Source organism: Akebia trifoliata, unplaced genomic scaffold (assembly GCF_017979445.1).
Source record: "Akebia trifoliata isolate Shusen 1 unplaced genomic scaffold, ASM1797944v1 Contig01305, whole genome shotgun sequence".
Classification (NCBI taxonomy): Eukaryota; Viridiplantae; Streptophyta; class Magnoliopsida; order Ranunculales; family Lardizabalaceae; genus Akebia; species Akebia trifoliata.
The window spans coordinates 64,760-78,191 of record NW_028237661.1 but is presented as its reverse complement, the minus strand read 5'-3'; the positions used below and the strand labels follow the sequence as shown (position 1 = coordinate 78,191).

Here is a 13,432-nt window from a genome sequence, read left to right as displayed (position 1 = left end):
GGAATTTTTGTTAGAGAAAGGAAAAAAATTAAATCATATTGTTTTCTTTTGGTAAGTACCTTCACAAATCTGCGGTTCATAACCGAACCATATTCATTAAACAATATCCGGTCGAGCCCGGTCAGACCACCGGTTCGACTCAGGTTTTAAAACAATACTCTGGAATATCCTCTAAATAAAAACAGTATTTTTCCACTTTGTTGTTGTTGTTTCATTTTCTCAAGAGCAGTCAACACTCTCTATTGCTCTGTTTCTTAAACATCCCCTAAAATGTGGCGTTGGTGGAGCAGTATCATTTAAAACAAGATTCTGACATAAATGAAATTAAAAAAAAAGTATTTTTCCACTTTGTTGTTGTTGTTTCCTTTTCTCAAGAGCACTCAACACTCTCTCTATCCATCTGTTTCTTAAATATATAATTCTTCTTTCTTCCTCCCAATTCCTAGTCACCATCTCCTCTGTGTATATAGTAGTGATGGACTCCATCACTACTATCATGTTTCTCTATCATCCCAATAATCTTCTCCTTCAAAATCCCAAAAGGTGGTGGACTCCATCTCTACCAGGTTTGATCTCTCTCTCTCTCTCTCTCTATATATATATATATATATATATATGGGAAATGTTCAGCAACAAACATTTTGACAAACATTTTGGCAAAACATTTTTGAAAATATGGGTTACAGGTTTTGGAATGGGCTGATTTTTGGTGAGGATGATCTCTACAGGGAATAGATCATCATCACCAAAAATCAGCCCATTCCAAAACTTCTAACCATCAAAAATGGTTTACAAAAAATGGACGGTCCACGATTTTTCAACCTGTTAACATGGGGCTAGAAGTTTTGGAATGGGCTGATCTTTTATGAGGATGATCTCCTCACCGTAGAGATCATCCTCACCAAAAATCAGCCCATTCCAAAACCTCTAACCCATGTTTTGAAAATGTTTTGCCAAAATGTTTGTCAAAATGTTTGTTGCTGAAAGGGACCCTATATATATATATATATGTGTGTGTGTGTGTGTGTGTGTGTGTGTGTGTGTGTGTGTGGTTAACATGTTTTGAAGAGTAATTGACAATATTGTTCCTCTTGTTTTTGTTCTTGAATGTTTTTTTGAAGCATTTCTGTTAATGGGTTCTCTTTATTTTCCAATTTGGTGGTGTTGTTTTGGTTTCCTATCTGAATTAGTTTATTCTTTCTCTTTCAGTGGCTACTACTGCATAAACTGTTCATCATTTTATTATAATTGGACTTGTTCATATATGAAAGGTTTTTTGGGATTTTTTTAAAGAATTTTTGTTAGTGGGTTCTATTTATTTTCCAATTTGGTGATGGTGTTTTTGTTATCTGAATTAGTTTATTCCTTTTCTTTCAGTGGCTGCTAGTGCATGCAATTGTTCCCCATTTTATTTAAATTGGACTTGTTCAATATGAAAGATTTTAGCATTCTATAGGTTTTTGGAAAATGTTGTTCCTCCTATTTTTAATCTTGGATGAGTTTTTCTCAGCATTTCAGTTGATGGGTTCTCTTTATTTTCCAATTTGGTGGTGATGTTTTTTTTTTTTTTTTTATCTTAATTAGTTTATTATTTCTCTTTTAGTGGCTACTACTGCCTGCAACTATTCTCCATTTTATTTAATTCGACTTGTTCTTATATAGTTATATGAAATGGATTGTAAGGTTTTAGCATTCTATGGATTTTTGGGAAAATGTTGGTTTCTCTATTCACATCAAGTAGATTACCATTATTTGAATATTGGGTCTTTGTTTTCTGAAGAATTTGAATAAGCCCTGAATGCTAGGTTTTGGTTTCTTCAATGTTAGGTGCTCTGTTTAGAAACTTGATTTAATTCAATATTTTTGTATTGAGTTGATCTCAAAAACTTGAATGACCTAACTCAGATCTTGTCAAATGATCATGTTTTTTCGTACATCTGAATGAAGTCTTTGAAGAGATGGTTTGGGTGTGTTCAATGAAGGTCGATTATAACACCAACTAGAAGGAATATATAAGTTGAAGGTTCTAAAAGAGCAAGAAGAATGCCCAGAAGAATGTGGATTGAGATAGCGAAAGCACATATGAACACACTTTCAATAACTGAATACATGGCTTGGAAAAAATTGACTGGAGGAACAGGATTTGTTTTGTGACCGCAAATAGTTGGGATAAGGCATTGATGATTCCAAAGAAGTTTTCCTACATTTATCTATTCGTATCTCTCTTCATTTTATATTGGAAATTCTGTTTTTTTTTCACATCGTTGATCTCCTCCACGTCAAAAGTCAGCACGCCCTCTCGGTTCTACCATGAAACATGAGTCTCCATTGCTGTTCTCCCTTTGTTGATCTTCATGTTCTTTTTATGTAGCAATGACACAATACCTTATGCTGTTTTTTCCCTTTTGTACACATGTTGACACATAAATACATGTTGATAAGGAAGGTAGTGCCCTTTATTTAAAGATTTATATGAAAGACTTCTAAGATAGGGCTGGTCTATTTTACCCTTCATACACTTAAGTTGTTAAACTCAGGTATGGTTATTTATTTATTTCTATGATAGACAAAATTTTATTAATCCATCAAAAGGACCTATGGTTGTCTAATATTATAGATTGACTTAAATTTACTAATTAATCACACAGGTATATAGTGCGTGAATGTTTTCTTTTATTTTTATATATACTTCTTTTCTATTTTTTTGAATGTATGATATGAAGATTGTATTATTTTTATATCATTATTCCATTTCTATGGTTATCTCCTTCCTCTACTTCCCTTATTATTTGAGAGTTGGTAAATGTCGGGCCTTCAGGGGAAGAGAATTAGTTCTCTGGCATTTAATTCCTTCTACAGTCTGTTGGGGACTATAGAAGGAGAGGAACACCTGTGTGTTCTATGGGAAGGAGTAATCGGCCCAAAAGATTGTCATTAGCCTTTTTTGGCCTTTGTTTTCTTTTGGTGTAAACTATTCAAGGAGTTTAAGGGTGTCTTCTTTGAAAACCTATTATTCAAATGGCAATCTGTTTGTAAGTGAGGTTTAATTTTTTGGACTTTTCATTGTGATGGTCATCTCAACTATCTCTTTATATTTTAATAAATCTTATATTTTTCAACAAAAAGAAAAAGAAAAGAAGAGAGAGTAGATATTTACAAAAGAGACTTTCCTTGTCGCAATTTCATTTCTCTTAAGTTAAGCTTTACCTAGGCTTTCCAAACATGATAATCTTGCGGGGGATATTAGACAATTATGTTTTATTCCCTTTGTTATTGTACTTTTTTAATACTATCTTTATACTCATGTAGATATGATACTGTTCTTTTTCGTTCTTCATGTATTGGGTATTTATTTTCTAACACTCACTGTTTTTTATGGTTGTCTTGCTTTGGTGTTCTTAAGCCATTTCTATGCACCCTGGTTTAAGGATGTTGGGAAGAGCTAACAGTGCCATTCTGGTATGTTGATCTTCTTCTTTTAATTTTTTGTTCTTTTACTGCATATGTACTGATAAAAAGTTGAATTACATTATAGTGCTCCGAGGGGCCAAAGGAAAGAATAAGGGAGATGTTCACCAATGTTGAACTTTCGATTTCTTCCTATGACACTGCTTGGGTAGCGATGGTCCCTTCTCCAAATTCTTCAACGTTTCCATGTTTCCCTCAATGTGTAAATTGGTTATTGGAGAACCAACTCTCCAATGGGTCATGGGGTCTTCCTGTTCGCCATCCACTAATGATTAAAGATGCTCTCTCGTCCACATTGGCTTGCATCCTGGCACTCAAACGATGGAATGTCGGTGATGGACACGTGAAAAAGGGTATTTCCATAGTTAATCGTACTCATACTCATCATTTTCCACTTTTATTCTTCCATTCAAATATAAAAAAGTGGTTTATCTCTTTGCAGGCCTCCATTTTATCAGGTCTAATTTTGCTTTTGCCACCGATGAGAAGCAACATACTCCAATTGGGTTTGATATTATATTTCCTGGTATGATTGAATATGCTCAAGATTTGGGTCTAAATCTTCCTTTAAGCCCAACAGCTTTAGATGCTATGCTTCAGAAGAGAGAGATGGAGTTCAAAAGGTTTATACTTTCTGCTTTATTTTATCTTTTCTTTGGCTTTATGTTTGACCTTCATTTTTATTCAAAAATTCCTGTCAAAGTAGGAATCCTTATGCTTGAATTATCATGAGTTGGAGTTTATGTTCATCTTCTTTTGATCTCAAACTTTTGATCCACTCTAATGATGCTATATTCCCACACCAGCAGTACAAAAATTAGATTCTTTGAATTTCTCTATTTAACAGGACTTGGTGAAACTTTTGGATTTAATCAGGGTTTCGAATTATTAGTGTTACTCAGAAGTGTATGAATCCAAGTTTACTTAAATATCTCTTGAATCAATTAAGTGCTTTGATTACTAAATCTGAATTGCTATTTTTTGTGCCTTGAGTTGGAGACTAGTAATTTTTGGTGATGTTATGGTTCATGAGTTGCTGGAGCCTTAACAGTTATAACTTGTGATTTAATGTACAAGGAAAGAAATTGGGGATGCTACTTTGGAAACTTCAAAAGAATTCTGTCAGGAGAAAACCAAAACAGTCTCGATTGAGACATTCCGAGTAAATCTGAAACATTCCGGAAGGCTCAATATTTAGTTCTAATCTAGATCTAATCCGAAATGGGCCACCAAAGCTTTCTAAAATGGCATGAATCATTGAACCATGTTGCCTTTCTTGATGGAAGGAATTTTTTCTTTTTTTTGTTTTTTGGTACCAACCATTGAGGTATTAAAGTTATGAGCCACACTAAGAAACTATGGGAAAGAGAGATTGAATTAAGACAATGAAGTCTTATCCCAAAGATTTGGGGTTGGCTAAACGAATCCTATTCTTCCAATTTGATTTTATGCTGATTGATTAACCATCAAAGCAATCTTTCTACTTAGACAAAGGATAGAGAAGTATAGAGAAAAGATGAAAATATTTATTTTGTTTTATTGACTTATAGATGAGAAATTGAGAATGAATGGATTCCAAATGGATACGTTGACATAATTAAGGACATTTATGTGGGGTGTGTAACTAGTTTGAGGGAAATTGGAGAGGAAACGAATGAGTTCCCTGTTACAATAGGTCTGCATGAGAGTTTGGTTTGAATTTGTATTTATTTATTTATTTAGTTATTGATAAAGTGATGATGTAATTGCTCGTATGCAAGTGCACGTTTATTGGTGTATATTATTTACGAATGATGTAGTAGTAGTTGATGAGACTAGAGAGGGAGTCAACACAAAACTAAAATTATAGAGACAGATGTTGGAGTCCAAGGGCTTTATAATAAGTAAAACCAAAATCGAGTATTTGGAGTGTAAATTTAACACTAACACCTAGAAGAGGAATATCTAGTAAAAACTAATGGTTTAAAAATACTTTGGAATGGAAAATTTCATTATCTTGAGTCGATTATTGTAGACACCCTATTTTCACACTCACCCAATTAATCAACTCATCAACTCGATTGCTACGATTCCCAATGATGGATGAATATTCTAATGTTTTTTGTTGTTACTAGATGTATTTCCAAAATTCGGATGAGATATTTCAAACAAGTAAACTTTAGAAATCACGCTACATTAGAAAAATATGACCCAAAACATAGAAATCATCATTCTTGGGATAAAAACAAGCTTTACGAGAAAAATCATCAAAAAATTATCAAATTACCAAAATACCCCTAATACCAAAACATCTATAGAGCCTACACTACGCTTAGGAAAACCCTTTTGAACACATAAAACAACAAATTAAATCAAAAAAATCGTTTCGCCAATTTTCACAAAATTCAACAAAATTAAGAAAACGCCTTCATAGGGTTCACGATCATTTCATGCCAAAAACCCATAAGTGACACAAACCGATACTCTCATTGAATTCCTTACGAAAAACTGATGTCAAAACATTCCAAAACATCAAAAAATAACATCTCAACTCAAAAGTCCTCTTTGAGGGCAAAACGGTAATTTTCCAACCCTAAAATTCAAAATTTTGAAACTAGTAATTAAAACATTAATTAACGTAAAGTGAAATCTTAATAAATTAAATTAAAATTTTGAAAAAATAAAATCAATTAATCAAACCCACGGGACAAATTTTAAGTAGTGGCCCATTTATTTAAGTGGGGCACACATGATATTTTATAAAGAATCATCCACCGGGGATCCCGAAGAATTAAAAATATAATTTAATAAAGAACCCTCCATTGGTCCATTGGGGGGTTCTTCAAAAATTTTAAAAATCCTCATTCTACATAAGTCAAAATTTAAAATTCAAAATTCAAATAAAACCTAATTAAACTTTAATTGAAACAACTTAATCTTATCTCTAAGTGACCTAATATCCCAAAAGCTCTTAAAAAGGGTCCACCACCTAAATTCGCAGGTCAAGAAAAACCCTAGGAAAAAGAGGTCAAAAACTCCCCCAAGATTTTGAAAACCCTAAATCTGAAACCCCTAGTCCTTATCTAACATTCAAACTTTATTTTTTTACCTAAAAAACACCCAAAAATTCTAAAAACACCCCGAAAAGCTAAAAAATATTTAGATTTAGGAGGAGAAAACCTCATCTCGGATATCAGAAGCAGATTTAATGACGGAGACGAAAGCGGGAAGATTCACATAAGGAATGCTCTCCGCCAGTTCTGAGGGAATCGACCGTCGCAATCACCCAGGTAAACAAGGTAATTTTTTTATTTTAATTTTTAGATCATTTTTTTCCTTACAATGTAAAATTTTTGGAAAAAGTAGAGACCGGCGTTCGCTGGGCGGGATTGGTGCTAAAAACCTTCCAATCCCATAACGTGATCCCCGGACCCTTTTTTTTTTTTGTAGTGCAAAGCTTTCCATTTTATGATAAACCGATGCGGATACAATATGCAAAAACAAAGTTAGACTGTGTTGCAAAAGCAGATGGCACCTACGCTCCAAGAGAGAAGAAAACGAGGCAGGAAGTAAGAGCTGAAAGAAAAGGAAAGGCTGAGGCAGATCCGCAGTTCCCTACTGCCACTAATGGTACAAGTGCTCAAAGTAATGGAGTGCCTGCTACTTCTTTTCACCAAGGAAAGCCAGGTGCACAAGAGGCTGCCATGGCTGAACTTGTTTTGGATGGTCATGCTACCATTTTCGATTTCACTCCTTTCAGTCCGTTCAGATTCATAAACGCTAGATGAAGATGAACTTGTAAGATATTCCAATAATGTGGCCTACTTGATTGGGTTTTCAAACTTGGATCTTTAAAATCCCAATCCTAATAAAAGTTAAATTTGAAGAAAAAAAAGTTTCTTTTTTATTTGTTCAATAAAACATAATTCAGTTTTTTTTAACAAAAAATTTTGTTTGTTCAATAATTCAGTTTTTTTTTTAAATAATTCAGTTTTTTTTTAAATAAAAATAAAAAGAAAAAAAAATAAATAAATATATATTTTTTTTTTGCTTAATAAAATATAATTCAGTTTTTTTTCTCTAAAAAAAACTTTTGTTTTGTTCATATATATAAAAAAAATTAAATTAAATATTTTTTTTCTTTTCTTTGAAAAAATCAATTAGTTTTTTTTTTTTTTTTTTTAAAGTCATCACTCTTTATCTCCACAACTATCATTCTATCCTCAATTCAATATTCATTGAAATCTCGATTTATTTTGGGTTGCTCAAAGTGATCCTTGATTGGACCATAAGAAAAAAAAACCTTTTTTGTTTTGGTTCATTAAAAAATAAAAATGATTTTTCTATGCCTATCTCAATGGTTGGTTATTTGTGTGTTGTCTTGATCAATCATTTTTGTTCTCCTTGTGCACTATCCTGATTGATTGCCCCTCTAATATGTCATGATCTCGATAGATATATTTTCAATATACATGCCTTGATCAATATTTATGTGATAGTCATATGATCTGATCAGGCCCATGGGCTGAAAAATGCCCCAGGCACACCCTACCCTATTTTGCACACATCACTAGCATGTTTATATTATGTTTGCATGTCCCTTATAGCCAACGTGGTGCTAGTGCATGGCCCGGTCTCCTCGTGAGACACGACGTCATTCATGAAAATCACAACTCCAGTCACGTACCTTTATGGTATATAAAACTGGGGTACCAGTACCGTTCAATCAGGTGACCCTAAAAGGTATATCGATCCACCCACATTGGAGTAACCTGAGCCTTTGTCCTATTGTAAGTTGTAAAGTCACATGTCCCGATTGCCAACGTAGTACTAGTACGTGGTCGGTCTCCTTGTGGGACGCTAAATCATTTATGAATACTACAACCCAAAACTCGTGCCTATATGGTATATCAAACCAAGTCATTACGTACTGTCTGATTAAGTATGCTCGAGAGGTATATAGGTGCACTTGGGCAAGGGTGACCAAATAAATTGCATTGCACGTAGTAAACCTAGAGTTTAGAAACTCAACATAGGTCATGACTCGAACTTATTATGGGTGTTCCCGGGTTGCCTTTTTGAAAAGGGACTTTTCAAATGTTGAGATCAGGAAATTACGATTTTGTCCTCTTGATGGTCAAACTTTTGTTTAATTTAACTCAAGGTTATCATATCGTTGGGTGCACCAACCTAATAAAAAATCCATTTTAATTGTGGTAATGATTCATAATGACCCAGTCCATCTCAATCCAACAATCACGATGGGCCGTACCATTCAAATGAAAATGATATTCAAACATTTTTCTAATTTGGGTCCCAATTCATTTCAAAAATTTAAAAGAAATGTCACGCAAGAGGCATTCGATTTTTTGAGCCTCAAACTTCCTTTCTTTTTATACCCAGTCCTAAGTTTACCTATGAAAGTCCTCCTAAGTACTATGCGAAAAAGTCAAGGAAGGTAGCAAAGCATGATTAGGTAGTAACTCCAAAAATTCAAAAGGGAAGAAAAAGAAAAAAAAAAAGCCTGCTAGGTTGAAAACCCGAAAGGGAGACTTAGGCAAAAATTAAGGCAAGCTCGCAAGGTTGAAAATCTGAAAGGACAACCTTGGCAACGATCAGAACAAAATAAAAAAAGAGAAAGAAAAAAGCCTGCTAGGTTGAAAATCCGAAAGAGCAACTTAGGCAAAAATTAAGGTAAGCTTGCAAAGTTGAAAATCCGAAAGAGCAACTTAGGCAAAAATTAAGGTAAGCTTACAAGGTTGAAAATCCGAAAGAACGGCCTTGACAACAATGAGAGCAAAGAAAAAATTATAACTTGCTAGATCGAAAATCTAAAAAGACGATCTAGGCAAAAGCTATAGCACGCTCTCTAGATTGAAAATCTGAAAAGGCAATCCAGGCAAAAGTTAGAGCAACCAAAAACAAAACAAAAAAATCTATGTTGAGTTGAAAAGCTAAAAAGGCGATCCGAGCCGAAACATCAGAAATCCGAATGACTAAGTTTCAATACCCAGTTTAAATCAAGCAAAGATTAAGAAGTCACGAGTATCTTGTCTACGATTAATCTAAAATTTTTTGCTTCCCTAAGTGAACCAAGAGGGAAAATGGTAGATTTTACGATGAATCGCAAAAAGAAATATTTGTTCTCTTGAGCCCAACTTAAAATCTTCAATATAAAAAATCAAAATTAAAAGTTATAATCTTAATTGCGCTTGTAGTCATCAAATATTTCAATTCTTCATAACAAGGGGTACTTTCTTTTTTTATAACATGTAGTTTTCCCCTTTACACTAGGGGCATTTTTTTTTTCAAACTGTGTTTAATTATCTCCAGTGCAATGTTTCCTATTAAACTAGGGGTATTTTGTTCTCAAGCTTGATCAATGTTAATCCTAAAAGATAATGGGAATTCCGAATTTAAGATTACCCTCTTTATGACAATTTTTTGAAAACTTCTGAGGTTCAAAGGAAGTTAAAATTTGGGTTTAAAATTCATAAAATTTTTGAAAAACCTTGAGGTTCTCATATTTGGTTTTGCCCAAAGAATAGCTCAGCACCCTTTCACCCAGAATAATAGATAGGGCATTCATTATTTCCCAGATTTATTCATTATTTCTCAGAGTCATTCAGTTTTTTCTCTCTTCTCAGATTTTATCGAGACCCTCTAAGATTTATCTAAATTTTTTCTCAAATTTTGGTCAAACTCTTTGAGATTTATCTCAGATTTTGTTCGGACCCTCTGAGATTTATCTCAGATTTTGTTCAGACCCTCTGAGATTTATCTTAGATTTTGCTTAGATCCTTTGAGATTTTTCTCAGATTTACTCAGACCTTACTCAGATTTTGCTCAGACTTACTCAGACCTTACTCAGATTTTACTCGAACCTTATTCAGATTTATCATACTCAGTTTTCTATTTTGAAGTTCATCATCCTTTCATCATGAATGCACAAAATGGAGGCGTTTTTTTTCAAAATCATCATTACACAATTGCACACACCTGCACATTTGTTCCATTTGCATTAATCAGGGAGAATTTGCTAAAATTCAAGGATCTGACACTGTCAGTGAGAGCTCGCGCACGAGGACTTGACAACTTTTAGTTTAGGGAAAGTGCTATCTTCAAAGATCCGAACGTCCCGACGAATTGCTAAATCAGGTTGTAAAATGAACTATCACTAGCTTTAACATTCAGATATCGCATTATCTATCAAAGTAGATTTACTATCTAGTTTGCTTCAACCTTCTACCAAAAATGGGCATTTATAGACACCCATTTTAGCACTCGCCCAATTAATCAACTCGATTGCGATGGTTCCCAATGATGGATTAATATTCTATTTTTTTTTTTGTTACTAGATGTATTTCCAAAATTCGGATGAGGTATTTCAAACAAGCAAACTTTAGAAACACACTACGCTAGGAAAATATGACCCAAAACATAGAAATTATCATTCTTGGGACAAAAACAAACTTTACGAGAAAAATCATCAAAAAATGACTAAATTACCAGAATACCCTTAACACCAAAACATCCCTAGAGCCTACATTACGCAAACAACAAATTAAGACCAAAAAAATCGTTTCGCCAATTTTCACAAAATTCGATAAAATTACGAAAACGCCCTCATAGGGTCCACGATCATTTCATGCCACACTATGTGAAAAAAACCCATATTTGACGGTCTTAGCCCGTCAAATTTTGAGAAATTTGACGGACCCTCCCATCAAATATGCCCGTCAAATATTCTCTTGTAGAATTTTTTTTTTGACGGCCCTGGACTATCAAATTATTGGAGAATGGGCTTAAAAAAAAAAAAATTTCATAGAGTATGACCGTCGAATTTGGAGGTTTAACAAACAATAGCACGGTCCTCTAATTCACTAATCACAATGAACAAAATAATAATAAAAAAAATCAGAAAAATCAAAAACAAAAGAAAAATCATAGAATAAGAATATGATGGGCATCCATATTAACTGAAGAACAAAGAAGAGAAAACTGAATCAATATTCCTGAATTAATATTTTGAAATTGAAATAGACCCAACTTTACATTAAATCGAAGAAAATTCAATAGAACCAGATCCTTGACTAACTTCATTCTTGTCTGCATCACCTCTCATCCTCAGCTCCTCCATAATGGGATTCTCTGGATTGATCTCCATTGTCTTCTTGCTTGATATGTACCCAGTCATGCTCGAGTCCCTCAGAGCCTGTGCCTTCATTGTCCTCTCCATGTTAGCTGTCCACCCATACTCTCCATGTTAACTGTTCACAAGACCCAATAAAATGTAAAGATGCAAAAAGACACCAAAATAGGATCTCAAGCAATACAAACACCAAGGTACCCCACCTGTTTGATTGAAACAAAGTTTGCAATAACAATTATGTGCCATTTACCAGCAGCAAATAAAATTTGTTTTCCAAGTTAGTTTATCAAATGAAATCCTGAATAACGAATTAAGCAATAATAAACCTATTGAAAGAAGAACAATGAAAATAATAAATAAAGAAGAAGAAGAAGAATGAAATGATATATGTATATATACGAGGTTGTTTGCAGGTAAACACCAATATAATCCTTGAATGGCTGCTGGAAAAAGCCCACAAGCAGCCAGAGCATAAACAATCAGAGCATTCAACCAACCAAAGTCATTCCTATATCAAAATTCTAGTATTTATTTAACCGTTACTAAATAAATAATAATTTCAGTTGCTTCCCTTTGAAAATGGCATCAATTGCATCAAAAAATGTAATTTACAAAAACTGACAGGAATACCTAACAGGTGTACATGTTCTCAAATAACCTGATTGCATTGGCTACTTAACCCAAACTTAATAATGTCTCAAAAGATCATCTAGTTTTATTTGTGAACACTCTTGCATATGATAATAACACTCATATAATCCAATATGATTTAAATGATATTCACACCTCCCAAATGTAAATAATAGCACAAGCATACTTGTTGCCATAAATGGCAATGACAAGCCCTAGTTAATAATGTCTAAAGAAAATAAGTAATTTCCAATAAATCAATACGATTATCGAGGGTATAACTCAGTATTTGTCACCTCATTCATAGTTGATGGCAGTGTTAAATCACTCATGGGCATGTTTGACTTCATTCTACCATGCACGCAAAATGTAGGTGGTAAAGGTTGGGAAAGAGTGCCAGAATAGCTACCGAGCATAAGAACCACAGTTGCCATTGTTGGCCTATCTGCAACATCTTCTTGAACACATAATAGCCCAATGTGGATGCATCTCATCACTTTGCTTGTCGAAAAATTATACCTCAATGTGTACACATATAAATTGAAAGAAACATAGCTAAGATTTCAATACATCTTTACTTAAATATGGGAATTGCTAATGTCTTATACAAGCATTTGGTGTTAGCAACCTCACATACCTTGTTTTTTCATAAAATTTCTTAAGAAGTATCAAAACCAAAATTAGTCTACTAATGTTTATAAAAAAAAGTCACTACTTGATTGTTGTTGTGTAATGACATTTCTGTCAATATCACAAAGTCTCGGAAAGTTATTTATAAAAAAATATTGCACAATAAAAAAAAATAATAATAATAATAAAAAAGATTAGTTGTTTGAGGATTTTCTTCAAAAAAAAAAAAAAATTAAGTAATTGGAGATTGTTAACACCCAATACTTGTATTTGGAACATTAGCAATTTAGTATTTCCCAGTGATTATGATTCCAAAGAGAGCAGGAAAGACTTACAAAACCAAATCCGTCAGTCTTGTACGTAGGTCCGACCATCGTATACTTAGCACAGTATCTCGCAAGGAGGAGCTGTACGTAAGGGGCCTCATAAAAAACTACAGAAATGCCATCTTTTTGACTTCCTTTTGATAAAGCTTGATCGAACTCGTCTGAAGAATTATAGGACTTAAGCTTGGATTCATCAAACCCCATCTGCTTCAAGAGCCCAAACACAAATGAACAGATTCGCATCTCT

The 13,432-nt window shown here is 33.6% G+C and overlaps 1 protein-coding gene across 1 annotated transcript; it reads left to right on the top strand.

The window, feature by feature from the left end:
* The first annotated feature begins 259 nt into the window (after window positions 1–259).
* Window positions 260–7,308, top strand: LOC147380561 (ent-kaur-16-ene synthase, chloroplastic-like). The gene is made up of 5 exons (XM_086431525.1): window positions 260–566; window positions 3,404–3,459; window positions 3,536–3,821; window positions 3,911–6,746; window positions 6,898–7,308. The coding sequence occupies exons 1-4, from the start codon at window positions 476–478 to the stop codon at window positions 4,198–4,200; spliced, it is 723 nt and encodes a 240-aa protein (XP_086287651.1). The 5' UTR covers window positions 260–475; the 3' UTR covers window positions 4,201–6,746; window positions 6,898–7,308.
* Window positions 7,309–13,432: the final 6,124 nt, after the last annotated feature.